At 54.6% G+C, this 15,647-nt stretch overlaps 1 protein-coding gene across 1 annotated transcript; it reads left to right on the plus strand.

Annotated features, from left to right (window-relative positions):
* Window positions 1-1,530: 1,530 nt before the first annotated feature.
* On the plus strand, window positions 1,531-3,437 carry ZRC1 (cation efflux protein; the record flags this gene model as incomplete). Its single annotated transcript, XM_083192812.1, has 3 exons — window positions 1,531-1,674; window positions 1,728-1,811; window positions 1,875-3,437. 3 exons carry the CDS (start codon window positions 1,531-1,533, stop codon window positions 3,435-3,437), a joined length of 1,791 nt encoding a protein of 596 aa, XP_083051869.1.
* Between the last annotated feature and the right edge of the window lie 12,210 nt (window positions 3,438-15,647).

Here is a 15,647-nt window from a genome sequence, read left to right on the forward strand (position 1 = left end):
AAGCTTGAAGTAGTTGCGGACCACGCGGACATGTGCCGAGAGGGGTGCCGTTGTGCCGTCTGGCTGAAGAAGGTCTCTGCTGGGGCGGAGGCAAATAATGAGAGAGGATCACCTCACGTTTCGGGACGGACCGATGGGCAGGGAGGCGACGAGGTGGTGAGCAGACCGAACATGAAGGCATGCCTGACATCACCTACCTGGTTAGAGCTCCGTTGAGGTCCCTTATCGATTGACTGCCCCGCATGCGCGGGAGGGTCCAGGCAAGCGGGGCTAACCTTGTCAACTTCCGGGTGTTTGAACAAACTACTAGCCGCTTGCGAAGGCCTCGCTGTTTTCAGGAATATCCAGGTGGAAAACCCAATGTGCTCATGCTTCCCCCTCCTTCGAGTCCTGGCGGCCGAGTAAAGCTTGGTCCGTGCAGATTCCAAGCCGCGAACAGCTCCGAGACACTACGATGGACAATTCGCCGATCTGTCGACTCTCACCCAGAGCTCTGCCGTGGTTTCATGGAAGAAGCTTGAGCAGCGGTTCTCCGATGTGTGTATGGGCCTATGCATAGGCTCGCTGGCTTCACAGTCTCGAGGGAGAAGATTCTTGGGGGGGTTGTGGATGGCCGGCATCTCGTTATTTCGACCCAGATCCGACGGAGAGTCAATAAGTGCACAGGTCGCCTAAATTCAACTCCATCTCCTCGCAGCCTACTGGGAGCATAATTAAGCAATAGCCTATTCATACCCAGCATATTCTTGGCTCATAGCGTCACTGTTGCCTCCAAGCTCGACATGGGATCAATCCTAATGGCAAATGTTCAAGTTCCGGACCTCTGCCTGAGAAGGGGGCGATCAATATAGGTAGATGGATTGTACTGTACATCATGCAACTTACTGTACTTACTAATACTTAGTACTTACTTTAGTTGCCCTACGAGTACGGTAGGTACTGTTAATGACAAGTCCGTTGGTTCGCTAACCGCCCGAACTCTGCTTACTCCGTGGAGGTCTGGGCCTTGCTGGACTGTTATTATCGTTTTATCTTCTCCCCGGTCTAGCTGACGCGTTGCATACTATTAGAGGGGTCAAGTTGAACAAGCTGCATTCTCCTCCGTCTTCCCTTGCGTTAGAAGCGCAAAGCGCGACCTTGAAAAAAGCTTGGAACAAATACGAATATTTTCTAGTTATTAGACAGTCTTGATCGTGTCTGGGGAATATTTGTGCATCAAGTACGGATACTAGTGCCTTCATCCTACCACGTGCTTCGTACCGTTCGTTAGAGCTGCAGGCCGACAGTGCAGGAGTTCAGGAGTCCAGCACTAGATTGGTCACCACCCAAACGACTAAGAAGGGAGTCCAACTTTTTCCCGGCCCTTTCCCGTCCCGACTGACGCCACTTCACATCACCACCATCAAACAACCACATCGTCCGAGTCGCTCCCAGCACCGTATCCCATCTCCATCGCCAACTATATCGCCAACCCCATACGCTTCAGTTTTGTTTCCAGCGCGCGCTTGCCGCCGCGTCTTTGCACTCACCATGGCCGGCGGCTCCAAGATGGCGTGGTCCAAGTCTACCCGCATCAAGGTCATGATCGTTATCGACACGGCCTTCTTCCTCCTCGAGCTCATTGTCGGTTTCCTGGCTCACTCGCTGGCGCTAACCGCCGACGCATTCCACATGGTGCGCTCTGTGTTCCTAGTCCATTGGAATTTATCATCTAACAACATACCTAGCTCAACGACATCATCTCTCTGGTTATCGGCTTATGGGCTGTCGTGGCAGCTCAGAAAGCGACCACGGACGAGTTTACCTTTGGCGTGAGTGGTCCCATCTGCCCATTATTATCCGCCTACTGTTTCTCGATTCTGACTATTCTGTAGTGGGTGCGCGCCGAGATCCTCGGCGCCTTCTTCAACGCCGTCTTCCTCATCGCCCTCTGCGTTTCCATCATTCTCGAAGCCCTCACCCGTTTCGTTGACCCTCCCGAGATCGACAACCCGAAACTCATTCTTATTGTTGGCTCTGCCGGTTTATTCTCCAATCTTGTCGGGTTCGTCGTTCTTGGAGGACATGGCCACTCCCATGGACCCGGTGGCCACGATCACGAACACGGCCACGCTCATGACGAGGCCGGCCATGACCATGTGCACAGCCACGCCCATGATGAAGAGGAGGGCCTAGTGTCGCGAGGTATTACATCGGAGGCTGCGGACGAGAGTGGCCACGTTGGGAACGTTCTCCCCGAAGCCATCGTTGAGCGGGCTGCCCAGGCCGGCGAACAAACCATGCCCCAGAGCGCCGAGGCACAGCGTCGCATCCGCTTTGGAGGTAAGACGTCCAATAGGGATGACTCGAATACTCGTGGTAGCCGGACCTCCATGCAGTCTAGGGGCAGGGATAGGCGGCGGTCCAGCAAGAGTGGACACTCGCGTTTCGCTACCATCGAGGACATGAGCATCCATCCAGCCAGCTTCAGGCAGGACATCATTGCTGCTAGCATGGCCGCATCTTCCTCAGCTGCTGAAGGGAGCATCAGCAACGACATCGAGGAAGAGACCCTATGCCAGCAGGATGAGCAAGATGTAGATGAGGAGTCGCCTCTGCTCAAGGACGGCGGGGCCACTCACGGAACACTATCCCAGGGTCGTCGCCTCTCCACTTCACATTCGAGGAGGCACGCACGCCGAGACTCAAGTGTCCATGTCGGCCACAACCACACCTTGCCCAAGAAGCCTTCTAAGGGCGGCCATGGCCACAGCCATGGTGACATGGGCATGAATGCCATGGTCCTCCATGTCATAGGTGACGCACTGGGGAACGTCGGCGTCATTATAACGGCACTCATAATCTGGCTCACGGACTGGCCGGGCAAGTACTACGCCGACCCGGCAGTCTCGCTCTTCATCACAGCCATCATCCTCAACACATCGATCCCGCTGACTCGCGCCACGTCCAAGGTCCTCTTGCAGGCGACGCCAGAGCACATCAGCATACCAGAGATCCGGGAAGACATAGAGGCGCTGCCCGGAGTGGTTAGTTGCCATCACATGCATGTGTGGCAGCTGTCAGACACCAAGGTGGTGGCCAGCATGCACCTCCAAGTGTCATTCCCCATCGACTCGCATAGCGGCGAGAAATACATGGAGCTGGCCAAGCGGGCCCGCAAGTGTCTTCATGGCTTCGGCATCCACAGCGCTACCATCCAGCCTGAGTTTTGCCTTGGGAATAACTTCAATGACGCTGAGAACACATCCGGGTCGGGCCCTGGTGGAGTTAATGGCGCCTTGGACGAGCCAAACCCGGACGTCTGCCTCCTCGAGTGCATCGATAACTGCGAGGGGCCGGGCTGCTGCAAAGGTTTGGAGCCATCCTCAGATGTCTCTTCTACCCGGCGTGCTAGTGACTCGTCACACAGCCATAGCAGCCCTCATCGGCATTCCTGAGCTGCTTTCTTTACCTTTCGAGATACTTTCCTTCACCAAGATGCTTCCTTCCTCTATAATCATATATAATAATCTGCCTCTGCAGCCCTGCGGGTGGTCCACATAGCTAGGGACAAGTACCACAGGCATAGCCGCTATAATTCTGGAGCATTCCACATCTTTCTCGTGCATTTCAGAGAGCATACCTTGGTCGTCGGATGGGCGTTACGTTGTGCTTGGTTGGTTTGCGATACCGAGACCAATGGGTCGGTTTGGGCGGCTTTGTCTTTGTTCCCATGAACCACGGGCATTCTTTTTTTTTGTTCTTGGGAGCGTTGGGTATGGTACATAGAGGTTTAGATAGCCAGTTCGACAAAACAAAGTTCCTTTCTTATCATTCTTTAGTGGCTCCTTGGTGGCGAACTGCAGGTCAACGCCATAGCTGTTCCGTTGTTCATGGTCAAGATGCTCTTGATGTCACGATTTGAGATATTCAAGGGGTTATATTATATTCCTCTTCATTCACGTCCTGATATATTGTCCTTGGGATTCTTAGAATTCCTCGACGCTCAACGCTCTTAAGCGGATATCCAGACAGAGGCATCAAAGGCGAGGCAGGATTATCACAGAATGACAAGAGTTGGCCCAGGTCGACCCGCCAAGGAGTCCAAAGACGAGTCTAAGGAGACATGATATCCCCTAGCTTTAACTTTAGCGGATTATGGGGAAGTATACCAGTCATATATCCAAGTCATGGTTGGTCCACAAGTTGCGAGCTTCAGTAGTCAAATCCATATCGGAGACGCTGGGCCACGATCCGAGGACAGATGAGGCTACGACATCAATACAACAAGCTCTAAAACTAGTATACAGTCTATTACGGAGTGCTCTCCACAAGAATCTCATCAGGGTACAATGGAAAGGAACGCTCAACGCGCTGGGCAAACAAGCAGGCGAGGACAATAGGGGGGAAACGGAGGTGTCATTATAGGCGAGATTCATATCACACTGGCATTGTTCAGAGGGAGTGCTCATATTACTGAGAATCTCTACGCAATATGGACTATACTTCTAACATCATAGAGAAATATTGATGATGAGACCTTTGTTGAATACCGCGAAACCCTGGGTCTCAATGTTCATATCCCGCTTGGCTGTCCCTGGAACATCATACGAGTAGGAGAACGCGGAGTGTCTCTATCTCACGGCAGTGCATCGTCTTCGTAAATAATTATATTTCATTACAAGCTGCATATTTTTCTCCCGTGGTCAAAAGCAAAACATCCATGATTCCGTGTGTTTTTCCGCGTACCTCAACTATTACTGGTCCTCCTGGTAGCGGGCACTTGGGGGCCGCCTGACCAGGAGACTACATATAATACATACATTATACGACGAATCACGCCGACCCCAAGTATATCTCCGAAAAGAAATACCCTACAACTGGCTGATACTTGTCAACGGGAGATGTCAACCGGAATGGAGCAGCTTCTCCAGGCGCATCCGAACCAAGGCGAGTGACACTGCGACACGGGTCCCCTAAGACTGATGGACAAGGAACCCATGGTGGGAGACGGTTCAGCCGTGCTATCGAGCCAACGGGAAGTCGATTCGATGATTGCAGATGGAATTCAACCAACTGATGTTTCGTGGGCAAGAGTCGGGGAGCAAGAAAAAAGCAGCGATTATGGGACATGCAGCCGGGCGGATCGCCTTCTACCAAGGCGTCGGGACCGCGTGCGGCTGCCAACTGGCTGCCTCGCCCTTCCGGTGTTGGTGGTGTTATTCAAGGGGACTCAGGCCGCGAGAGGCCCAGGCACCAGAGACGAGCGAGGGGCCAAGACCTGGCACGGAGATTGCGGGCTCCATCGCGTGCCTTGATGTTGGGACATCCGCTCCGCTGTACGGACATCGAAACGCTGATGATACGTAATTACGAATTCTATGAGGGGCAATGGAAAGTTGATCTCACCACCAGGCCGAAACTTATCGGAGACTTGTTTGCTGCGTACATGTATGCAAGCCTCCTGCTCGACTGTGGCATTAGGGAACTTTGGTTCCTTGCTGACGGCGCCACAGCTGCAGATACGATATAGGAGTTACAACGGGGGCGGAACGGACAAGAGGCAGCAAACCAATCCGGAAACAGGATCATGGTATTGCCACAATCGCACATGGTAATGGTACTAGCAAGAACTCGGGGGTCCCGGGGCCAGACTGGGCAATGATTGAGCCTCATCGCGATCCGGGGTCCCTGCTGCTCGCGTGAGAGACGCGTAGAACGGCCATGATGGTGGTGGGGGAGGAGCTTGTGTGGTAGGCTGGGGGATGGAGGGATATTTAGGGCTGTAGGGAAGAGATGTGAACGGCAGATCTCGTCACGGAGCGTTGGCCGTTGGACAGATCTTAGCTTTTTTGATGATGTGACTGATGCGATTGTGCTTGCTCGGCGGGTGGCTCGATTGTCTCAGTTGAGGCTTCGGGTCCTTGTCCGTCAACAAGTTGTCAAAGGGGTTATCGTGGAAATCACATAGTCCCTACGAAGTAGGTATGTTGATTGTTGATTGCTGATTTCAACTATTAGTTTGGATCACGGGTTGTTGCTGCCGTCAGACACTCGGTCCTTCCCTACTTGTATTGCTGATCGGTGGCGCCTGCGTCGCGAACTTGACGCCCCACGACACGTCTATGAAGAAGCTGATGCAGAAGGCGCATTGCATCGATGCATCAATTCCAGGTTCGAGGTTGGCAATCGCAGTGGACAGAAGCTGGAACTCCCAGGGAGGGAACCCAGATCTCAGCTGCGCTCTAACCACATGTGGCCGCATCCCTGGCGCCTCAATGCAGCAACCTGCCATTCTGCTCTTCGACCTCGCAAGCTTCACTCCGGCCCCTCACTCTCCCAGCCTCCCCAAAACTCAACCCTAGGCGGTGGTAGGGCAAACATCAGGGCTATCGGCACCATTGCATCAATCGTACGGAGTACGTGTTAGGTACTCCGTACGTACGTGCTCCATGAGCCTACGCAAGGTTGACTCGACTGCTCGATAATCAACCTCGAAGCCATCGATCGCCAGTCAGCAATCCCACATTCATGTTCCCCATGATTGACACTGGGCCCTGAACTATCCTCGGGCTCTGGGCTCCAATATGGAGTTCCATTCAGCCCCAGATCGGGAATTTCAACGTCCCTTCGCTCGATCGGGACACATCCCTCATTCTCTAAGGCCTAGGCAAGGCCTTGCTCTTGCAAATGTCGCCATGATCGATTGGCGATTGCTCCATCCATGACGCGAGAAGTGAAGCGCCGTGTTGCCATTGAGGGATAATGATTCGTCGTCGGGCTCGTTGAAAAATGGCGAATCTGTATTAAATCAACATGGCATTGTAAGAATGCTGACCCCGAATTGGGCGTGAGCAGCCAAGGAGAAAGGCGCTTGCTGGACAGCCATTGGCCCCTCCCGTTCCCGACTCCCTGTCTGGTGGTCAGCGACTCGAGCATCGTCATCTTCCCCCCTCTCACGAACCCGCCAAATCGGCCGCTGGCCCAAGCAATTGCCTCCCCATTCACCCAATGCCTCGGCACCGTGCATCGCGAGATACATGAACTAGCAGATACAAGGAACACCAGTTCGCAGGAGGCTATGCCAATGCATGAATGTGATAGGTTCCCGACTCTCGATTCTTCAAAGCTGAGGCGCCTCAGCGGGTGGGGAAATCGTTGAACCAAGGTCAACTATTGACCGATGCGTGCGCCGCTGCACCCACGCGTCATTCCCAACTGCACGTCGCCATAGGGGGCCTTGGGCCCTTCAAGTCCTCGTGGCAATTTCGCGTCACTAATCGAGAATGGGCCGGGACCCTTTGGTGGCTTTGGTAATCTCTTGACGGTTTTGTGTTTGACATGAGGCGTCATCGTCGAGAAATTCCAGTTTAGTGATTGATTGACAGGCATTCTCGAGGTTTGAAAGCACCCAATGGCTCGTGAATATGCCGATCAAGGCAAATGGAATGGCATCGAGGCACTGCGCCTGTCGGGATGCTTGTTGCGATCTTGGTACCGCGTAACACAACACGACGGGGGCGATATCCTCGTACGGGCATCGGATCGTGCAGTCATGCCAGAGGTGCTGGTGCCGCCAGGCGTCGATTGGACTCCCCGGATATGGTCATGTTCCCCGGAGACGCAATGCGACTCTGGTCAAGCGTGGTTGAAACACGCGGCAGAACTTGAGCATGTCATGATAAGGCACAGCACCGTTCTCGGGCGAAATGCCTCTTCGCTTGTCCATGCAGAAGCTCAGACCTCTCCATTTCATCAGCATGGCGTGTTTGCTACGACTTGTACGGATAATGTGTCAGGTAGTCACCCCATCACAGGAAGTAAGCGGCGGATCAGAGTGGGCTCTTGTCGAGCTACGAGTCTACAACTCCCGAGGTTTCCAGGTTTAACCAGCTCGTCCCACGTTGCAACGGTCGGCTCGGCACATGGCACCTGGTACAAAATCTGAATCCCCTCATCTGGTCCCACGATCATCCATGGGAAGCGGCGGTCAAGGGTCTTTGAAGCCCCATCTTGTTGTTCAGGGTCCGAAAAGTACGTAAGTGGGCAATGGCAATTGTCCAGTTGCAGAAGGTGAAGCAAAAAAATCTGCTCGGTCGTGGGTCGTGGTCGTGCGTTGACGGGGAACGGGGTCTTTTCATACACGCCAGGAGCGGTTTTTTCAGGCCCATTTGGCGAGGTCCCACGATGGATCTTGCTAGGGCGGGGGGTGTTTGTTCTCGAGTCGGCTCACGGCTTGACCTCTTCGTCTGGGCGCGCCAGAGGGGCGTATTGGCCGTATTTGGCCGGGTGGCTGGTACGCAGGAGGAGCAGCAATGCCCGTGCCGGCCTCAACAAAAACAAGAGCGAACGGTCGAGGATTTCACGGAGATGCTAGGAAAAGGGACGAACATGTGGCATTCGAACGGATGGATTCGATATTGGCCGCTTATATGATTGGGAGCCTGGGGCTGCAGCTGGAGGTTCAGAAGGTCAAGGCCGGTGTCGTCACTCGTCACTCGTCACCCACCCAAACTGACCCAATTGGCAATTGCAAATTCCCCCACATGGAAACCCTGGACGCTGGGCCTTGAAAAGCTTCTAGAACGGGTGTGGCGCCGTCAAGAGTGTGTATCTTTATGCACCGCATAAGGCGCCGATCCATAATTCGTGCATTGGCTGCATCGCTGCATCTCTGTTTCGCGACCTTCTGCCAGTCTGGCAGCCCACGGGCCACCAGCCCACCAGGCCGGGTCTGCCGGTGACCTGGTTTCGCCGTCGTCAAATGCTATTTCGTACTCCGTCCCCCGTACTAAATACTACTCGTATGGACGGGTATACGGTACTCGTATGTCTGAAATCGACGCCTGGGCGTGACTTGTCTTGTGCACCCGGATGTGCTCCTAGGCGGGCATGCAAGGTCCAGGAACAGGCCGTGCTCAAGTGCTTAAGTGCTTGCAGCATTGAAATTTGTCGTGGGGCCAAGATTGAAGGAACCCAAGACTGGTCTCAAACGGGAGCAAAAGAAATTTACGACTATTAAACGGCCCTTGCTCCCCGGAGCCTAATAAAGGCATCCCCGGAAAACGAACAAAACGCAGGAGTCGCAAATCTTGCAGGAGTCGCAGGACAAGTCAGTCCCCTGACTCCCTCGCCTGGCCGGCAGACGCTGCGATAGATGTCGGACGTAAGGGCGGTGCCACAGACGTCCCAGCGACGCTGGTGTCATATTATACGTACTATAGTGGCACGAATACTACATGGCACATAATAATGTACTCGTACACGGACACCGTCCTACGACTCCTCCGGATTCCACTGCTCCTTGGAGTCACTCCGGCACTAGACTCAGGGCGGCGGCAGAGCCAAGAAGCCAGCTCCAAGGGCCAAGGGGCCAAGATCCGGACGATGGTCCACTGGATCCATATCGTCCCTTTTTGACACAGTGGCGGCGAGTGCAACCAAACACGCCTCATGGGTCTTGACCTTCCGAGAGTGTTTGATTGCAAATCACGGGTAATTTATGAACATGAGGCGAACCCGGGGAAAAGAGAGTGTGAGAGTGAGAAAAATCTGCGTACGGAGCCCGGCAACGGGCCCAAAGGAAAGGGTCCAGGACGTCACCGGAAGGCCGGGGAACCTGTCATGGTCGCAGTTTATAAATGATGCTGAGACTTGTTGAGGGTTCCTCGGCGGGGCAACACCAAGGGGAGCTCCCAGGCAACATGGGGGCGTTGACATTCACATGATATGCTACGTATTATGCAGCACAACATCTGCTATGAAAAGACTTGTGAAGTTGTGACACCGTTTAAAAAAAAACGTCGTGGAGCCGCCGGGGGTGTCTGTGCAACGGCGGCAATTGTGTCTGTGGCGCGCGCCAGCTGTCGCAAGCCACACTGACAACCTACAGCCTCTCATATATGGTGGTAGTTGAATTACCAAACATGGGCCGCGGCTCCGGGTCTTCAAGAGGCGGGACAAGTCGACAATTATTAATAATAATACCGCCTGTCTTGGCCCGGCCGGGAGAAGGATGTCGTCCCTATGGTATGATGGTTGCAGGTAGGCCGTCAGCGGCCGCCTCTCCACAACATTGTCAACATATGACAACACAGCCGCTGAGCTACTATGCTACGAGACGAGCACTACCGACCGCTCGGGTGGCCGTTTGCCATCCATTGACTGGTTCTGGGTGCATGTCGCCATCCATCGCCCATCCATCGCCCATCCGTACGCGTTTCGGGGTAAGACCTTGACGCGCATGTCAGTACTCCAACAACTATGCTACGCCCAATACTTTGTCCGCTTGTGGCCAGCTGAAGGGACCAAGGCTTGTTTGGACAGCGACCGATGGTCAGCCCACAGACCTTCGCTGCGAGCTGTGTTACACCCAGCTTACACCGCGGAGCATAGACACCACCCACAACAACGGATGTACCAAGGAGGGGGGTCTGCCCGCGCCTCAAGATGGCTGCATGGCGATGACCTTCGGTCTCTAGGTAGGTCAAGGTGTGAAGGTCGGCGATGGCTGCAGTGCCCCGCGATTCCCAATATGGCCATTGGGGTCCGAGGGGAGGGGAGATGGGGAAAATACACTTTTGCGTCGTCGAGAAAATGGGACTTGGCAAACCTTGATTTCGATCGATAGCATCCTCAAGGAGACAGCGCCCTTTAATGACGATGGGGTGAGATAATCACGTATACTACGAGTATGGGCGTAGTATGGGCGCCGTCAGGCGAGCTGCAACACAAGCAGGACCTAAACTCGAAGGAGATGGGAGCTCTCAGCAACTCGCCTCGGAGATGCCACCGTCCCGGGTCTCCTCCCACCATCCCTCTCAATAAACCCCGATGATCCCGTCTGTTTGCAGGTTAGAGGTGGTCTATCAGACGAGCTAATTCGTCGCGTTCCTGGCCCCAACTCCCCAGAGGGCCCTCTTAATAATACTATGGTACATAATATGCGTCGCGGTCAGCGACTCAGCGCAGTCCACACCCCCTTCGGAACGGCTGCTGCGCTGGCAGCCAGCAGGGGTCTCCAACCACTAGAGGCTCTGTATTAGTGAGAGAATGGGGTTTCATGCGCATCGTGGGAGCAACCTTGTGCAGCGTCTCATTGGATCCCCTCCCGAGCTCACGCGTAAAGTGCCCGGCAGGCGACGCGTGCCCGTGTTCAATGTTGGTAATATTAACAATTTCGACAGGTTGTGGCGAACAATCAGGGGATGGCTTAGTATCATAGTTACACCTTCTAATCCTCGTATACAACAAAGTAATTAATCAGGCACAATGCGAGGGGCTTGGACAGAGTCGCCGAGCGGGGTTCGAGTCCGTGCTGGCTCCTTGCAACTTGTACTCGTACTATAGTAAGTCAGGGGAATGCCCGAAGGAGCATATGAAAAGGGAAAATGACGGCATTGAAGAGGCTGGAGCAGTCAATTGACTTGTAGTATTACTCGTAGGAGTCGAGACCGTGGCACGAGACAGACAAGCATGTCTCGTGGGTTCGGTGAGCCTAGCAGAATAAAGGTGACTTGATTCAGTTGCGACACCACTGTCCCGGGCTTGACGTGAGCACCGCCCTCCGTATTCGTAGATAAGTCCGTATTGAGGGTTGGATGGGTGAATCCCATTCCTCCATGTGCAAGTATTGTATCATGTAGCCAGCCTGTTTGCATGTGCTTGGCCCTCATCTGAGGTGCCAGCAAGGAGTGGCTGATGCAGTTTGCTCCGCCAGGTGCCATCCAGCTCATTCCCCAGAGATGATGACAACCAGAACCTCACAAGGTTCTGGTGCAGACTACTCGTACTACTAGTATTAGCACCGCGTCGGGCGGTATTAACCCACCACGGCAACAGATATTAAACTGTTCAACCACCCATGTGTCTCCTCGCATGATGCCAGACAAGCCGTGATTTCGGGGAGATGGCAGAGACAAACAAAAATAATATCGTCTCCGCAGAATGCATGCACCCTGTTCATCATCAAGATCTTGGATGAGCCCCGATTGACTGGAAAAGTGGAGTGTCTGGTGCGCAACAATAAATTATAACAATAATACCAGCTGGACAAGCGCGCGTCGAAGATGGGGATCCCTTCCCGGATTTGGAGGTTCCAGACGTGGGCAGACACAAGCATTGCTTTTTTTTTTATCTCAACGGGGCCTCATTTGCTATGAATGCAAGGACGGTCAGATGGCCATCATCTAGGCGGCAACGGGCCCCTCTCCTATCCGCATAATCTGCAGCCAACATTGAGGGCGAGATAGACTTGTCAGCCTCCCAATGGACAAGCGAGCGAGGGCAAGACTTTGTGGCAGGGTCGCACAGCAGATTCCGGCGGCGGCGTCAATTTCGCGGCCTCAAGGGGCCGATGTTCGATGTAGTAGTACGGAGTGCTCTGTATTATTTGTATTAGTGGCACGGCAGGACTCGCAGAGTTGTAGGAGCCCTACTACGGCCTCGAACACCAAACGGTTGCCAACCTACTCCGTAGTGCCCCGATCAATTCAACAGTGGGTGAGACCTGCGGCGGCACGAAGCCGTCCCGTTGCCTACCATGCCCATCGCCGTGACCCGTCTGATACGGAACAGTGTATTGGTAAGGCGGAGCTGGTTGACGGACAGCCGCGTGGCGGAGCGGGCCCATGAACTCATCATGGTCCGAGACGGGCATAGTAGTAATGTACATAATTTGTTCAACTTGGCTCCTGTCTCCAGCGACGTGCAAACGGCGCGTCCTTGGGGCGTCATTGGCTGGGGTAGACCCTGGGGCTTACATGGTATTATTATGCATGTGGCCAAAGATTTGGCGACGCGAGTGAGGCATTGGAAGCTGCAACCACTCAAACGGGTCAACAAGACCCATATTCGGACAGCGCTCAACGCCTTTTGTTTCGTTAGAAAGACGCCAGACCGAGGCGCGGGTAGCTTGGCGGTGTCATGAGTATTAGATGGCGTGCGGAGATGCCGCTACTCCGTCTCGTACAATAATACTACGCCCCAAATGTCTGGTCCGGCCAAGGGACTCGAGCCCATCGTTTGGCGACGGTGGGGAGAGACTGTCGGGCGAGCGTATCATGTGTAGTGTATATTAACTTTGATCATCAAAATAAGACGACGAACGAGGGGTAGTATTATTACTTGCATGGTCCTCTATTGCTGCCGAGTGCTTTTGAGCTTGCTCGCATTATAAGCGTAAGCAGGCTGACTGGCTGCTGATGATCTGTCAGCTCGCCAGTGGCATGATGAAAGAGCCGATCTCGCATTGCATCAATCCGGACGAACAGAACAGCGTAGGGCTGAGATTGAATACAGTACGATACTGCACCGAGTGCCATGGATACCGAAATGGCATTATTGTCCGCAAACCGGATGGGATGGAATGCCTACATGTGGTGGCTGACGCCTGGCGTCTGGCTGGACCAGTGGACGGGCTTGTCATGGAGCCTGCCAGACTGGGCTCTCGTCCGAGGCCGAGGCGACGCCGTGAAGCGAGCGAATTTCCCGATTTATTAAACGTCTTGTTGAGAGAGAAACACGCATCAGCGTGTCGGTTTGGCGTCAGACACGCCTCATCATCAGCGATCCACGCCTGCGAGGAGAGCGCTATGGCCTGGTCTGGCCTGCGAGGTTGTAGAGGTGGAGAGCGGCGCTGCAGGGCCCGTGAAGCCAGTGAAGCCAATTGAGGACGAGATGCTAGCTAAGCCAAGCTCGACGGCGGGATCCGTACAGTGTTGAAGTTCAAAGGGGGCAGCTGGGGGCGTGGTTCATCTCCTCTGTCGCGTTGATTGGCAGTAGGGCAGTCTGGCAACGGGGGCCCGTGGGTGATAGCTGCCCGAGACGCTGATGCCATCACACATGCAAGGCAACCTGGAACTGGTCGGCGGAAGGCACTAGGCAATGCTCATGCACAAAATCTACAGTAAGGCCAGGCCTACCTCGCTTGGCCTCACATGACCTAGCCTCCTCGTGGCCCAGAGAGCCGGCCAGAATAACATCAACAGACGGATGCGCATCATGACAACAAATCGATGGGGGTAGATAATAGTATAGACTCTAGACGGCCTACAAGTACCGTGTGCTTCCGTCGCTCGACGAGCTGGCACAACTCAGGTCGTCGTCGCCCTTTTTTTATGATGTGCTCGGTCCCCGCTTCTTCATTCATCAAATTCAAACCAAGTGCCATTACTCGTATTATTAGTGGTAAGAACGCACACTGCACTGCATAATACATAGTAGCACCTCCTAGTTGATGAGCACACACGACACAAAGCTGCCCACTGCCGCTATCCCTGCTGTTACGAAATCTCCCAGCCGAGACACCACCACACGGGCAAACGCAACGCCTGCCAAAACGGCAATTGGCTGTAAGTTAATAGGTCTCGTCAGTCTTTTATCACAGATCAAGAGAGGGGCAGGAGACGGCAGTTTGGACAGTGGTATGCTGCCATGATGCCATGATACCATGATGCCGTGCGTTCATGCGCTGCAGTGCATTCTCCCAACCTCCTTCCAGGGAAACGGAGCGTCGGCGGCAGGAGGATTGCTTGCTGCAAGCTCTCCCCACTGTTGCTGCACTTCTGAGGACCGCGGACGCGCCAATCTCACGCCCTCGCACCAGAGCGACGACACCAACACACCCAAACCCCCCCACCGGAGCACCGCACGGGGCTCGTCTCTGGTCGTAGCCTCGTAGGTTTTGTGCACATCGGCCCCGCGCATCTCCAATCAGAGAAATCCGAGGTGGTGCGTCCAGGCAAGATTGGCTGACCGTTATTGGAGCAACCCCCATCGCCATGAGGTGGGCTCCCCAACTGGGGGGCGTCTGGCAGTCCACCACTGACGGGAAGCGTGCACACTGCACAAGTGCACAGAGCCACCCAGAGAGAGACCGTGAGCAGCTCCTGAGCCAGGGTCAGGGACTCAGGCCCAAAGGCCGGCAGGCTACCAGCAAGCGGCCCTTGACCCTGCTTCCAAGGTTGCCACCAGTTCTGGCAGCGCTCAGCAGGGCACCTAGGCAGTCTCAGCTGGGCCTGTTGGCGTAATGGCGTCCCATTGCGTCCCATTACGGGTGTGTTCTGCTTCGGCCGCTGCAGCGGGAGGTGTGTGCGGTGCGGTGCGGTGGGTGGTTAAGGTGGTTCGGTGGTTCCTGCCCAGTGGTCAGTGGTCAGCGACGCTCTCCGATTCCCCGTCTCGTGTGGTCTCCTCCATGGGCCCTACCCAACCTGGAACCCAGGCCAACCAAGGCCAAGCAGACCAAAGCAGACCAAAGCAGACCAACCAGGCCAGCCCGTTAAAACTACTCCATGGGCTCCTCTCCTCCAGTCCTTTCTCCTCTCCTCCATCCTCCTCCTACCTTCACTCCTACCTTTAACCACCTCCCTCCTCCTCCCCTCTCCTTCTCTTCCCTCTCCCTCTTCCCTATCCATTCATTCCCTCGTCCGTCCCACCTCCCTCTGACTCGCTGCAGCAGCCGGTCGAACGAGAGCCCTGGACTGGGTCAGTAATAGGAAGCCGTGGGCCTCCGCACCTTGCATCACCCTCTCGGTTGGGATCCAAGGTCCAGATACAACAGGCACGCGTACAGCCTTACGACGGATAGGAAGGACGAGGAAGCTCCGAGACGGGAGGAAAGGAACGAAACGACGGAATTAAAACGAGGGCCCGTCCAGGATTCAAGGGGA

This window comes from Amphichorda felina (genome assembly GCF_050947745.1).
Source record: "Amphichorda felina strain 45539 chromosome Unknown scaffold_3, whole genome shotgun sequence".
In the NCBI taxonomy this organism is placed as follows: domain Eukaryota; kingdom Fungi; phylum Ascomycota; class Sordariomycetes; order Hypocreales; family Bionectriaceae; genus Amphichorda; species Amphichorda felina.